General features: G+C 43.1%; 1 protein-coding gene across 3 annotated transcripts in view; it reads left to right on the top strand.

Annotated features, from left to right (window-relative positions):
• The window catches only part of RBM6 (RNA binding motif protein 6), a 91,791-nt gene extending 77,885 nt beyond the window's left edge, over window positions 1–13,906 (top strand). For all 3 annotated transcript variants that reach the window (XM_042449016.1, XM_042449014.1, XM_042449015.1), the window contains exons 16-21: window positions 1,106–1,195; window positions 1,501–1,779; window positions 3,040–3,114; window positions 4,745–4,842; window positions 6,599–6,725; window positions 13,620–13,906. In XM_042449016.1, the coding sequence (XP_042304950.1) occupies window positions 1,106–1,195; window positions 1,501–1,779; window positions 3,040–3,114; window positions 4,745–4,842; window positions 6,599–6,725; window positions 13,620–13,745 (795 nt within the window). In that variant the 3' untranslated portion in view covers window positions 13,746–13,906. The remainder of the gene's footprint in view (window positions 1–1,105; window positions 1,196–1,500; window positions 1,780–3,039; window positions 3,115–4,744; window positions 4,843–6,598; window positions 6,726–13,619) is intronic.
• Window positions 13,907–14,166: the final 260 nt, after the last annotated feature.

The raw sequence follows: 14,166 nt of genomic DNA, 5'->3' as shown, positions 1-14,166 counted from the left end.
AAATTCTGGTCCAAAACACACTGCACACAACGGTCCAAAACACACTGCAGAAATAATCCAGTCTGGGACCACGTTAATTGCCCTGACTCAAAGCTAGGGAATTCTGGGACCTGTAGTCTTGTGAGACATTTAGCCGTCTCTGTCAGAGAGCTCTGGTGCCATAGTAAACTACAGCCTCATACAGACAGGCCAAAATAAAGCTGCTTTGGGCCACTTTGGAGGTATGCTGTTTAAATGATGCATGCATCCTAAGAGTCCGGAAGCTGCACCAAAGCTGTGCTTCAGTTCTTAGGATTGGATCGTGGCTTTAGCGTGGCTTCCGGACTCTTAGGACGCATGCATCACTTAAATAGCATACCTCCAAAGTGGCCTGAAGCAACTTTATTTTGGCCTGTCTGTATGGGGACTACAATCCCAGGATTCCCTATCACTGAGTCAAGGCAGTTAAAGTGATCTCAGACTGAATTATTTCTGCAGTGTGTTTTGGACCAACCTGGATAAGTTTTATCTCTTTTGTAAATGTTAACAGGCCACCTAGATATGACATTATTTTAGATACATCTGTGATGACATGATTACAAAAATAAGATTGCAAGTGGACAAGATGTACAATAAATAATCTAATCCTTTAAAAAAAATCCCTGATCAATCTCATTAAATTCTAAGAAGTATCCAATACATAGATCCATTGAATTTGACCCTGAATTTGAAGCAGGGTTGGGTGGGGGGGAAACCCAGTTGTTGTTGTTTTTAAAACTGCTTATATATTAATACTATGAAACATTATTTTATGTTATTAGAAATTTAATAATTTAGAAATTATTTTATGTATTAGAAAGCTTAATCAGCATTTAATGCATTTAACAATCCAAAGTTATTAGGTTTTGATTTCCATCTTTCAATAAAACACCATTTTTTACTTTCAATAAACAAGATGAGTGAAATGAGTGAAAAGAAACAAGAAAACATATTTTGCTGTACTTCTCCTATTAAATGGTTTACATGGAAGGGACAAGGGAGAAGAAAAGAATAATTATGTTGTAAAGCATTTGGTGCAGAACCCTGGCTGGTCAATAAATTTTAATTCCCAGTCTTTCTGTTTTAGAATGATTCCCAAGAGGAGAAGCTTCCTGCAGAAGATGTCTTTAAAAAGCCACTACCTCCTATTGTGAAGAAAGAAGAGAGTACACCTCCAGTAAGAAGACCTTACTTGGCACTTATTTACCTTATAACATTTTTTCAGTAATCTTAGCCACGTTGAAACATACCTAGTGCGAACAGCAGTAAACTAGCCAACAACAATTCTGAGCTGAGTTTATAGAAGAAAGTATCCTGCCCCCCTCTGCTGAGAGCAGCACTGAACAAATGTTGGGTGGTTTATGCAGAGCTCAAGCTGAGCAGTAGTGGCTTCTAAGGATGCCTCCATACAGTACCCCTAGGATTAGCTTAAAAGGCTTCGTGATTACAAGCAAGTCTTACACCTTTTTCTTTTTTCTACAGCCAAAGGTGGTGAATCCTCTCATAGGACTCCTAGGGGAGTATGGCGGAGACAGTGACAATGAGGAAGAGGAGGAAGAGGCAGAACAGCCACAGCCACAGCCTCCTCCTCAGCCTCAGCCTCCACGACCACCAGTGCAACAAGAAGAGCAGCCTCAAAAGGCTGAAAATGATGAAGAGAAACTGACTGACTGGGATAAGTTAGCTTGTTTGCTTTGTCGGAGGCAGTTTCCAAATAAGGAAGTACTGATAAAGCATCAACAGCTTTCCAACCTTCACAAAGTAAGAACAGGAGAGTCTGCTGGGTTTTTTTTTTTCTTTACAAGGAGAGTCTGCTGTTTTTCTTGAATCTTACTTCATTTAACTAATCTTCTGACTGGCAGGAATGTTAGAAATAACATCAGAAATTAGAAAGGTTCATGATAATTGCTTTTCCAGATAGGGCCTTGATCCATGCTTCCTTCAGATTGTGGACACAGTATACCAAGTTACCCAATCAACTAAAATTGAACAATGATAGAATTACAAATCTCCTATAGTGCAATTTTTTTTTTTGGTAGTAAAGCCTTATGGGATGGCGGGGCACATGACAAGGTCCTCTGTTGATTATCTTGAATAACTTCTTCCAGTTAGAAGGGTATTAATTCAAGCTGTAAATATATTTATGTTGGATACTAGTTCTAGTATTGGAGTTCTAGCTTTCATAAAGTTCTTTCTTGGTTTCTGATGCAAGTTGTTACATTTTGTCTAGCAGTTGAATTCCCACTCTTTCTTTTTTCAGTATATTAATTGCTATTGTGTTGTATTAAATCTGAAACAATGCAAACATTAGTCATGGTTTGCTTTAAACCTACAGTTTGAAGCCAGCTTCAGACCATGGGTTCATACTCTGGTTTAAAGTAAGTCATAGTTAATGGTAACCACAGAGTGTGTGTAGTGAAAAAGGAAGTTACGGAAGAAGGAGAATGTGTGTGATCCTGTTTTGTTTTTTTATCAAAGATAAAGCCGTTTGCAATTAAAGATAATTTCAAAATACATAATAATAAACAATAATTAAAATAGAGACTAAAGTACTGAATTCAGTTAACATAAAATGAAAATATCTTCCTATGAGAAAAAATGTCAATAAACATCACAAGCTGGATTGGGTTTTTTGAACAAAACATATTTTAGTTTGACATTGAAAGAGAACACTCACATTTTGAGCCTTGTTAGGGATGGCATTCCACCAAGAAGGGGCGTTTACTGGAGAAATGCTGTTGCTTGTGGATATATACCAAGCTCCATTTGACAAGTGCACACAGCCCTACTTTAGGAGGATTAGAAAGTGATGTTCTTTGGGAATAGAGTGGTAAATGGAATAAATATTTGTGTGTATGCATGCATGTGTAATAATGTTTATATTTTGCATTACTTAGTATAATTATCTTGTAATGTGTACTTGCATTGGTTTCATTGAGTTTTCTAAATGCTAGAAGAAAACTACCATTAGCAATATTTAGTATTCAAGAGCTGCTTGTTCATTTTACTTTATTCTTACAGCAAAATCTAGAAATTCATCGGAAGATAAAACGATCAGAGCAAGAGCTGGCATATTTGGAAAGGCGAGAGCGAGAGGTGACTGGAAATTGGGAGAGTTGTGTCTGATTTTTATGGTCCTGTACTATTGTGGTTTTGCTGAAAGAAGGATCCTGATATGTAAACAAAACACTAATTTCACAGTACCCCTCATTTGTACCTGTGTGCATACTGTATGTACTGTGGAGTGTAAACCAGAAATATCTAGACTAGAAGGGTGGTTTTTTTTGGGCAGGGAAGAGGGGGGCAGAGAAGACCAAGTAGCCTTCCAGATGTTGCAGGAATCCACCTCTCATCAGCCTCAGACATCATGAACAATAAACGGATTAACAGCCTAATCAATAGCCTGATCAGGGAGAATGGCAGTTGAACAACGTATGGACGGCCACAAATTCTCTACTTCTGATCATAGACACTAGGCTGAAATAAGTGACTTCATAATGTGAATTAAATTGTCATTCTTAGCCTCACTCGTTATTGTCATACAATGACAATAATAAAAATCAGCGTACTAGAGGAAAAATGATGTGTAATAATGTTTCATGTTTACCTCTGGGTGCCCACCTCAAAGGGTTAGGGGACAGTGTGGTGCAGTGGTTTGAGCACTGGACTTAGACTCTGGAGACCAAGGTTTGAATCCACACTTGGCCATGAAAACCCACTGGATTCCTTGGACAAGTCACACTCTTTTGACCTCAGAGGATGGCAAACCCACTTTGAACAAATCTTGTCAAGAAAACTCTGTGATAGATTCACCTTAGATCAGAAACTACTTGAAGGCACACAATAACATTTACGATACCAGATTAACTCAGTTGATAAGCACCTCCTCTGTGTGACTTATATGTCTAGCTGTGATTTCCTTTGCAATTTGAAGGTTGTTGATACTTATTTTATTTTTTCTGTATGTCATTAGTCCAGTTCTGTTCAAAAATAACACCATTTGTTAGGGTAGTTTCCAAGGGGAACAAAATAAAACAATATGATAGTTTAGGAACATGGTTTGTTATGAATTTTTATGCTATATGTTGTAGAGAAAGGCTGCTCCAAAATTTTATCATACAAGTGTTGAGGAATTTCTGTTAGGATGAGTTTAAGCTTTCTTCCAGAATTGACAGCTCAACTCTCTTTGCTAAGTAAATACTTGGAAGAATGATGGATAAAAGATTTAATTCTGACTGTAGAATTTAGACCCACAAGAGAAGAGATTTCCTTATTCAGCACTGTGCTGTGAGCCAGAGTCCAGATCTGTTTTATTACTCTCAACATCAGCTTCCAAACAAGACTCCAAATGTACTGTAAAACAGTCATATCTTTTCACTTCTATGTTGATGGAAGGTTAATTGACAGGGTGTTGTGTTTTGAAGCAATTTGATATTGAATTAATACAGTTTTAATTTACAAGGTGGGTAAACCCTTGAAGAGATGATGCCTCTAACTTGTATGGGTACATATTCTTTGTAGGGAATCTCTGGAAAGTGAAGCAAGATAGTCTTTTGCAGTGGTGAGAGAATAGGTATTTTTCTGTATTAATTAGATTGAACAATAATTTATACAGTGAATTCCAATTAATATAGAATTTGACATGAACGAAAGAGTTTGGGGACCAATAACTAGGGAAGGAAATTCACTGATGCCATCTTTACTAATTCTGCTTTCTAATATAAAGGGAAAGTTTAAAGAAAAGGGAAGTGACCGAAGAGAGAGATTTGAGGAACGGGATTCACCAGAGAGAAAGCGGACAAGACCGTTCAGGAATTCTGAAAGGTAATGGCATGAAAGAAAATGTGCAAAGTACCCATACAACTTATTTTGAGTCTTCTAAATAAGAAATGAAAGGAATGTGTAATGTGTCGTTGATGTTTTACTATGTATTCAGTGCTTTACGTAATTTCTTGACCCATGGGCTGCATACAGATTCTCCAGGCTTTTCTGTATGCCTCTGGAGCCAAATTTTCCCTGCCTCAAAATGGACAATCTTGCCTCCAGAGTAAACATTTTCTATTTTGAATGCTATTTCAGGGGATTCTTACGTCTTTTGGGCGCTCAAACGGCAATGTTTTTAAACTTCTAGTTTGGTAAAAAGTGATGGGCATGGCTTGCAGAATATGTGTGTGTGTGTGTGTGTGTGTGTGTGAAAAGTGGAATGAGTGTAACTCCCAGACCTTCTGTAGTTGGCTACTCCACTTTTAGAGTAATCAGACCATCTTGCATATGTTTTCAGTAATGTTTACAACTACCATATGTAATATGAAAAGGCAAATCAGTATTTCCATGTTGAAAGTTGAAAGTTTTCATTTTTATAATTATCTTCTTATTTGTAATGCTATTATATGCAACTATCAAGACATTATCTTTGTACATGTCTGATACATTGGAACGATTAAGACACAGTTTGTAGGGATGTATTTTCAAGCCTTAATACCTTAAAGGCACCAGAGTCTGCCTGATTTTGGAAGGTAAGCAGGCCAGCTCTGGTTAGTAATTGGATGGGGGAGACTGTCAACAAATACCAGTGCTGCAAGCTATATTTCAGACAAGGAAGGAACTGACTTTAAAACCACCTCTGAGTACTCCTTGTCTAAGAAAACCGTATGAAATTTTGAGTTCAGCATAAGTCAGCAGGGCAACCTAAAGATAGATACACACGCAGGTAGTTTTGGAAAATTTATTTCTTTGTCCATGAAGCCTTTAGAGAAGGGGCAGGAAAAACTTCCTAAAGTATTGATTAATTTCTGGAAAACTACACAGAATTTGCTAATTTCTGGAAGTCTTGCAAAGCATTTTGTCTTCTCCCTCTGTCCCCTGCTCCAGCAGGACAGATTTTTAATGAAAAAAAATGCACAGTATCATCTAGTACACATGTACGACTCCTTGCTACTCGTTATTTTATTTATTAGCAAAATGGATACTTGTCAGAATCTGGGATTTCCTGCCATATGTTTCATTGGGTGTGGTATAGTAATAAATATAAAAAATCACATAGTTGTTAAGAGTTGACAACCGCTTAGGGAGTGCTTAAGTGCACTGATAAGCGGTATAGAAATGTACTTGCTATTGCTATTGAAGGGGAAGGCTGGGAGGCATAGTACTAAGGAAAAGGAAAGGGGAATGCACATTCAAAGGGACATCCAGTCTTTGAAGCTGGAATTTGCAGATGTGTGTGGGAGATACTTTTCCAAGTATCTTTCTGGTGGGAAGCTGATAATGGCAGGAGATTGGTCCAGTTTTGGGGGCTGGGCTGAAGAGCCTGTGGTGAGGAGAGAGGGCTGGTTTGCTTTGGATGCTAAATGAGTTAAGAAAATGCCCTCAAAGTTTTTCAGTGGGGTATTGTTAAGGTTGTTGGGCAACAGGATTTGTTGGAGTAAAAACAGGCATTACAAGCCTGAGGTTATCTCTAGGAAAGAGATTGACAAGTCTGCCTAAAGTTTCAGTTTTGTCTGTGAAATATGTTGTTGCTTATACACCTCTACAAATTGTTGAAAATGCTTCCATATAACATTTTTTTTACATGTGTTTACAGTGGTTATAAACCCGCTGCAGGACGAATGGAGAGCAATAACAAAGGAAGCCGTATGATGCAGGCTATGGGCTGGAAGGAAGGCTCAGGTTTAGGACGCAATGAACAGGGCATGACATCACCAGTGGAGGTATAACTCTTGTCTTTACAAAAGACAGAAGAAGGTATACTTTTGAAAACACCAGAATACACACAGATAACGACAGGTGCAAGCCTTTTGGGATGGGGAGCCCATCTAGAACCTGTAACCGTACAAGGAAAATGGACATTGAAAGACAAGTTCACATGCTGGATTCTGTGGCTCCACCCCTTCACACCATGATGCTGTGCACCCTTCTAGATGGTGCTGCATCTAGGTGATCCAGTGCCAAAAGGGCATCACAAAGCCACACCATCGTGACTAAGACACCCTTTAGAGGGTGGAAAAAAGGAGCCCCCTTTTGAGGCTCCTTTTTGTGCTCTCTAGAGGCCAGATTGGGGCTGTGGCATTCAGTTGCTATGGCACCAATCCAACCAGTAATGGGGTGGCTGCAGACCATCCCTTTGGGTTGGTCTATATAACATTTTAGCCTGTTTTTATTGTATTTGGTTGTTTTATGTATATGTATTTACTCTGTTTTAATTGTTGATTGGAAGCCGCCCTGATCTTGGGAAGGAGCGGGGTACAAATAAAAACTTTATTATTATTATTTATTATTTAAGTAACACAGCATCAGTTACTTAGAATTGAAAGCAAGTATACCTTCTTCTGTCTTTGCTGTTGTGTTCCATATGTCATCTATTGTTCCACCTTGTTTGGTATCTGATCTTGATATCTTAACTTTTTTGCTACTGTATACAGCTAGCCCTGCTCTTATTCAGGAGACATACAGTATTCAAAGTCATCATGTACAAATCAGAACAGACAACATGACAGTAAGAGTGTATGTAATGAAACAAGTTGGTCTTCATTCCAAAGCATTGGTGCAGGAACCAAACATGCTGTTCAGTTGGGTGGAAAAACACCTGAGCTCACTGGCAGCAGTATATTTGAAAGGAGCATGCAATATAAGAGCAGACTACATGAGCAGAAACAAATTGCATCCAGGCGAATAGGAACTGCATCTGGAAATGTTTCGAAAATTGCAGCAGAAATGGGGTCTGTTTATGGTTTACCTCAGGGGTCGGCAACCTCCGGCCCGTGGGCGCCTTTCCGCCGGCCCCCGCTCCCTCTTGCCGCCAAAATCGCCGCCGATTTCGGCGGCTTCAGCCGCCATTTTGCTCTTCAAAATGGCGGCGGAGTCTCGCGCGACCAAAAGGATCGCGCGAGATTTCACCGCCATTTTGAAGGGCAAAATGGCGGCGCCCATTACGAGGCCCGCTGCGGGCTCCGGAGCCCCGAAACGGGCTCCAGCACGCCGCAGCGTGCTCTGGCTCCTCGCGGCCTATTTCGGCCTCGTCGGGGGCCAGGAACGAGGCGAGGCCGCGGCGCTCGCCAGGTGAGCCCCTCGGCCTATTTCCTGGCCTCGTCGGGGGCAGGAACGAGGCGAGGCCGCGGCGCTCACCGGGGGCTCCTCGCCTCTTTCCTGGCCTCCTCGGGGGCCAGGAACGAGGCGAGGCCGCGGCGCTCGCCGGCGAGCCCCTCTCCTCTTTCCTGGCCCCCGGGGGCCAGGAACGAGGCGAGGCGCGGCGCTCGCCGGCGAGCCCCTCGCCTTTCCTGGCCTCCCGGGCCAGGAAGAGGCGTAGTGCAGAGCGCTCGCCGTCGAGCCCCTCGCCCGTCTGGCCTCCTAGGGCCAGAACGAGGCGAGGCCGCGGCGCTCACCGGGGGGCTCCTCGCCTCCTTCCTGTCCCCGCGGGACCTCCCAGGAGGGGTCCTGCGACGCAGCGGGCCCCTGGAGCCAGTTGCCGCCGCTGGGCCCTCCAGGGGGGTCCTGCCGACGGCAGCGGGCCCCTGGAGGCCAGTTGCCGCCGCTGGGCCCTCCAGGAGGCTCCCTGCGATGCAGAGGGCCCCTGGGAGGCCAGTTGCCGTCGTAGGGGGCCCTCCAGGAGGGGTCCTGCGACGGCAGCGTCCCCTAGGAGGCCAGTTGCCGTCGCTGGGCCCTCCAGGAGGGCCCGCGACAGCAGCGGCCCCTGGGAGGCCAGTTGCTGTCCCTTGGGCCCTCCAGAGGGTTCCGCGACAGCAAACTGGCTCCCGGAGCCCTGGGAGGCCAGTTGCCGTCGCAGGGGCCCTCCAGGAGGGCTCCGACGGCGGCAGCGGGGCCCTGGCGTCAGGGGCCAGCAAAGACGGGGAGGCCTCCAGCGCTGGCGGTCCCCGCCGGCTCTTTCCTGGCCTCTGACAGGGCCTGGGGCCCCGTCAGGGGCCGGCAAAGAGGAGGTGGCATGGCCCTTGGGGGTGGAAGCTCCGCCCCTGGGGTGGAAGCTCCGCCTCCAGCATGCGGCCCCGCCCCCCGGGGGTGGAATCTCCACCCCCCGGCTTCGGCCCCCCGGTTGTCTGAGGGACACCAACCCGGCCCCCGGCTCAAAAAGGTTGCCTACCCCTGGTTTACCTGTTTGCAACAGCAAAGAATGAAAAATTGCAATGGTACCACTCCATAGATGGGAGCAAGACAGCAGAAATGAACAATGCATTGATGATCTCATGGCCCAAAGGCTGGCATTATGCTTTCCCACCCATTACAATAATTCAGAGAGTCATACAGAGGATACAGCAACAGCAAGCAACAGTGGTATTGGTAGTGCCTTATTGGCCACAATAACCATGGTTCTCTCAACTTCTTCAGATGTCAGTAGATCAACCATACAAACTACCACACAGGAAAGACCCTTTAAGTCAGGGGGCCAATTGTACATCCAAACTCAGGCTGGCTCAATTTAAGTCTTAGAGACTGAGCACCAGAATTTAATAGGAAATGGATATTCCACAGCGGTGGTGAAAACTATCATTTCATTGAGAAGGAAATCAACAAAATCAGTCAGTCAGTCAGTCAACCTTTATTAGGCATAGAAACGAAATCAATATACGTGAAGATGTGGAAAACATTTGGTAAATGGTGTCTGGAAAGGAATATACAGTTCATGGAGGTGAACATTAAGCATGTGTTAGAATTCTTACAAGACAGTTTAGGAAAGGGTGTCAGGCCGAATACATTAAAAAGGGGGTATCGAAATCTAGAGTTTGATGGTGTAGCAACATTTAAAACGTTTCTTAAGAGGAGCTACTTTAAAATCATTCCCAACTAGACGTAGGATTCCATCATGGAACTTGAGTCTACTACTCAACAGATTAACAAAACCACCCTTCAAACCAATGTCAGAGGCCACATTAAGAATGTTGTCAACAAAGTTGTTTTGCTAGTAGCCATAATTTCAGCAAGAATGGAATTATCAGCTTTAACCATAAACTCTAATTATCGTAGAATAAAAAAGAACAGAGTGGTATTAGTGTTAGATCCAACATTTATACCAAAATGCTCAAACAGTTATATGATACTAGAGGTTTTGTATCTACCTACCTTTTGTCCTAACCCAAGACGTCCGGAAGAGATGAGATGGCATGCATTGGATGTGAGAAGGGCCATAAAGGCATATATAAAGAGAACAAAATCTTTTTGGAAAACAGATTCATTATTTGTTTCCTGTAATGCAAGAAATATTGGTCAGAAATCATAAAAAATGATTATAAAGATGGATAAAAGTGTGCATCTTTCTCTGTTACGACTAGGAAAAGAAATCAAACTGTGACCAGTTTGGCCACATTCAACAAGATCTATGTTCACTACACCAGCGTATTTGGTGCCAGGATCACTATCAGAAATATGTGATGCTGTGGGGTGGAAAGAGCCATCAACATTTATTTGCCATTACAAAGTTGATAAATATCATTCTGCAAAAGCAGCATTTGGCAGAACTGTTTACAGTCTATGTTGTCAAAAGGTTAATCTGACCCATGAAGAAAGGCCATGGATATACTGTATCTTATTAGTTGTGTATTGTGCTTCCAGACATCTCATGAATGTCAGATTGGATTTACCCATGAAGATTCATTCAGAGTTGGCTGGAGAACTAATCCATACTTGCCCCTTAATTTTTTTAATTAATTAGATAGGAAATTAGGATTGTTAAGGCTTTATAAATAAACTGACTGAGGAGGGCAGGAGTTCAACGGATAGCAACTGAAAAAGAATGTTAACTCCTGCAGACCCGGTTGATGTGAGGAAACCCATTAGTAGATGGTCCTTTGGCCATCTCTGAATTAATCTTCACGGTAAATCCAATCTGTTAGTGCTCTCCAACTGTCCCGATATGGCAGCGACAATTCTGATTACTCCTGTGTCATCCTATTTTTCTAGCTAATTTTAAAAATGTTCCAAGTTCTCTCCTCCCCACTTTTCCCTTGTAGGAAAGGTGACTCTCCACCTGGCAGTTTTCCCCTCCCACAGGTCTCAGTAATCCAATTGTTCTAGGTGTTGATTGAGGATTTTTTTCCTGGACCTCTCTGAGAGGTCCTGATTCAAAGGTCCGCCACACTGGCCAGATCTTGCCATCTGCCTTCAGTTCTTTTGTGCAGCAGAGCCACTTTTTCATGCACAGTTCTACCAGCCATTGAAGCTTCATATTTGCCCTCACTGGCAATTTGCCCATCCTTCCAAAGGTGATATATTAGTCCCAGTGGGCTGGCAATGGGGATGCTCTCTGCACCTCCATTTCCTACACAGGGATCTGCAGCTAAATGCTTACCCCACCCAGGCCCCCGTAGCCACCTCCTGGAAGGCAGTAAGAAAATTCACTGTACCTGCTGCTCACTCAGTGGTGCTAATCTTCATTCCAAGGAGGTTAACCCAGCCCAGTCCAAATGTGCCCATGCTAGTTTTATCCTGGATGGACTCCCAATTATAAGGGGGGGGGGGGGGGGACTGAGATATCAGCTCCCACCACAGCCACCCTTAGTGTACATGGACTGCGGGTCGATCCTGAATGTGTGTGGAAAGAGAGGCCCGCTACATACCTTCCTTGTTGTCCAGCCTTTTTTCCTCCGGAGAGAAGCCACAGCCACCAAACCGCGCGGCTTCCCTCCACAGGAAAAAGAATCCACAAAAAGCAGGTTCTTTTAAAGCCACAGGGGTGGCGTAACAATGGCGGCGCCCATGTATATAGGGCACCGCCATTGTTACAGTGCTGCACCGTACTAGGGTTAGGGACTGTGTGGTTGCTGTGCGGTCCCTTAACCCTAGTATGGTGCCAGCATGGCGCTTTAGCGCCGTCTGTACCGCATCAAGGGACTCCCCTCCCAAACAGAACAGCCTGGCAGTCTGTATAGGAGCAAAGAAAGAGCAACTTTATTGATAGGATTACAACATTTATCAGCTTGCAAGGCAATGCTATACAGCGCGCCCGTGCCACATGCGGCTTGAGCATACGCGGGGTGGAAGGGGCGGCGCGTCCCATTCAATTGAATGGGCGCGTGCGCCCGTTGTGCGCTGTGCGCCGCCGTGGCTGCCGCGCACGAGCCCCATTGGAAACAATGGGGGCTCGAGCATAGGCGGAATTCGCCTTACGCGGCGGGATCCGGAACGGATCCTCACGTAAGGCGAGGACGCACTGTAGTTTACTAGAAATTTGCATGTACATTATTGAGATTCCCATGACTTCATATACGTAGTATATATTTTAACAATCAACAGTAGAGCATTTAATTTATTTCTCTTTAGTCAGCCTTTGTACATAAAATGTATGAAATGAGATACATCTGATATGGGAAACTGCAGTCTCCAATAATCCTGCAGCCGTATCTCTCTCTGTTCCCCTGCTCACAGTTGTTTCTCAACAGTCAGGACTCTGTAGTATGGCTGTACTAGGGGACCCAATCTACTTCTGTCAGTCTCATAGATATTGATCTACTCATTTTATTTTGATTCTATGCTGCCTAGGTGTTGAAGGTAGTGGTTTGATTGGGAGAAAATATTAATATCTTTCACTATTGATTATAATTAGGGAGGGGAATCAGGTTTCTACTTTCACTGCAAACTGAGTTCAGAGGTCAAATGTTTGCACTGACCTAACCCAGTGGGGGGAGAAGAGAGGAAGAGGGAAAATCTTGCCCTTCCCACTAGTCTCAAGCAAAAGCAAACTGCAGCATCACCTAGCTTGTACAGTGGTACCCCGGGATACGAATGCGCCGCCTTACGAAATTTCCGGGTTACGAAAAAAATCCATTGAAAAAACCTGTTCCGGGTTACGAAGGTTATTTCGGGTTACGAAAAAAATTTTGGTGCTTTTCGGCGCTTTTTCGCACGAAATCACGGCTTTCGCTATTAGCGCCTATGGCTTTTCGGCTTGCGAAAGCTTTTCGGGTTACGAACGCGGCGGCGGAACGAATTAAATTCGTAACCCGGGGTACCACTGTATGTCATTTCACATTAATAAGTTTTAGTATCTTGGCTACATTCAGATGTTGCTTGGTTACACATCTTTGTTTTCATTTGTGAAATGCTGGAAGATATCAGGTACGCTGTTACAGCTTCATGTCCCAACAATATGTTGAGTGTTACAGGGAAAGTGCTTTTGATGAGGATCTGATTTGATGAGATTGAAAGTTGGGTAGATAGATGTTTTGTTTTGTTTTTTTTTTAAATATTACAAGCGTATATATAAAAGGCTGAAAACTATGAGATATATTAGTCCTAATGGGCTGGCAATGGGGATGCTCTCTGCACCTCTGGGCAGCGTTGGGAGCACATTGGATAATGGTACTGGAAGTGGGGTTCGTAAAGAATACCACCAAAATTAAATTGGTATAACAACATTATATACTTAACACCTTTATTTTCAAGAGCATTAGGCAAGAGTAGTTGATTTGGAAAGATATATTCATTTGTGTTACGCCTATTATCGAAAGCACCATTGTTAAGCTATAGCAAGAGTATATTTTGCTTCCATAAGGAATGTCTTCCTGGCAATGAAAAGGCAGAACTGGTGAAATGTTCTAGGTAGAAAAACATGCGTGTATGTGTATTATTTTTTAAAATATGGTATAATTTTTTTTCAGCCAGAAAATCGGAAGAGGGGAGCAGGCTTAGGGACCCAAGGGAGGCCCAGCAGAAGGCAGTCTAATGAAACGTATCGGGATGCTGTGCGAAGAGTCATGTTTGCCCGCTACAAAGAACTTGAATAAATGCTGAATAAATGTGGAAAAGATTCCCACCACAACCAACACAATCCTGTACCCTTCAGCCCACTTTTGTGTCTGTCTGTTGTTTTTTGAATCAATGTTCTTTTGCTGCTCAAGTGTGTTTTTGTTTCTTTGTTTTTGGAATAAAAAAAGTTGATGTTTGATCTTTTCTTCACTCTTCCCAGATTTTTGAGCTAAATCTCAGTAGGGATATAGTTTCTGTTCAAGTCTCTTTAATATGACTGTATCTTAACATATATATGCAGCCTCTGCAGTGTACTAAAGGCCTCCAATTACAGTCCTCTGAATACATTTAGGGCTAGGAAGATTGGCAAAAAGAAAAATACATTTTTTATTATCTAAAGTATTCAAAAGTTAGTATATTAGCAGTAATTCTGTGACATTCAGGCAAACTGTATATATT

Source organism: Sceloporus undulatus, chromosome 2, assembly GCF_019175285.1.
Source record: "Sceloporus undulatus isolate JIND9_A2432 ecotype Alabama chromosome 2, SceUnd_v1.1, whole genome shotgun sequence".
Taxonomy (NCBI): domain Eukaryota; kingdom Metazoa; phylum Chordata; class Lepidosauria; order Squamata; family Phrynosomatidae; genus Sceloporus; species Sceloporus undulatus.
The sequence above is the reverse complement of the archived record's forward strand: the minus strand, read 5'-3'. Positions and strand labels throughout refer to the sequence as shown.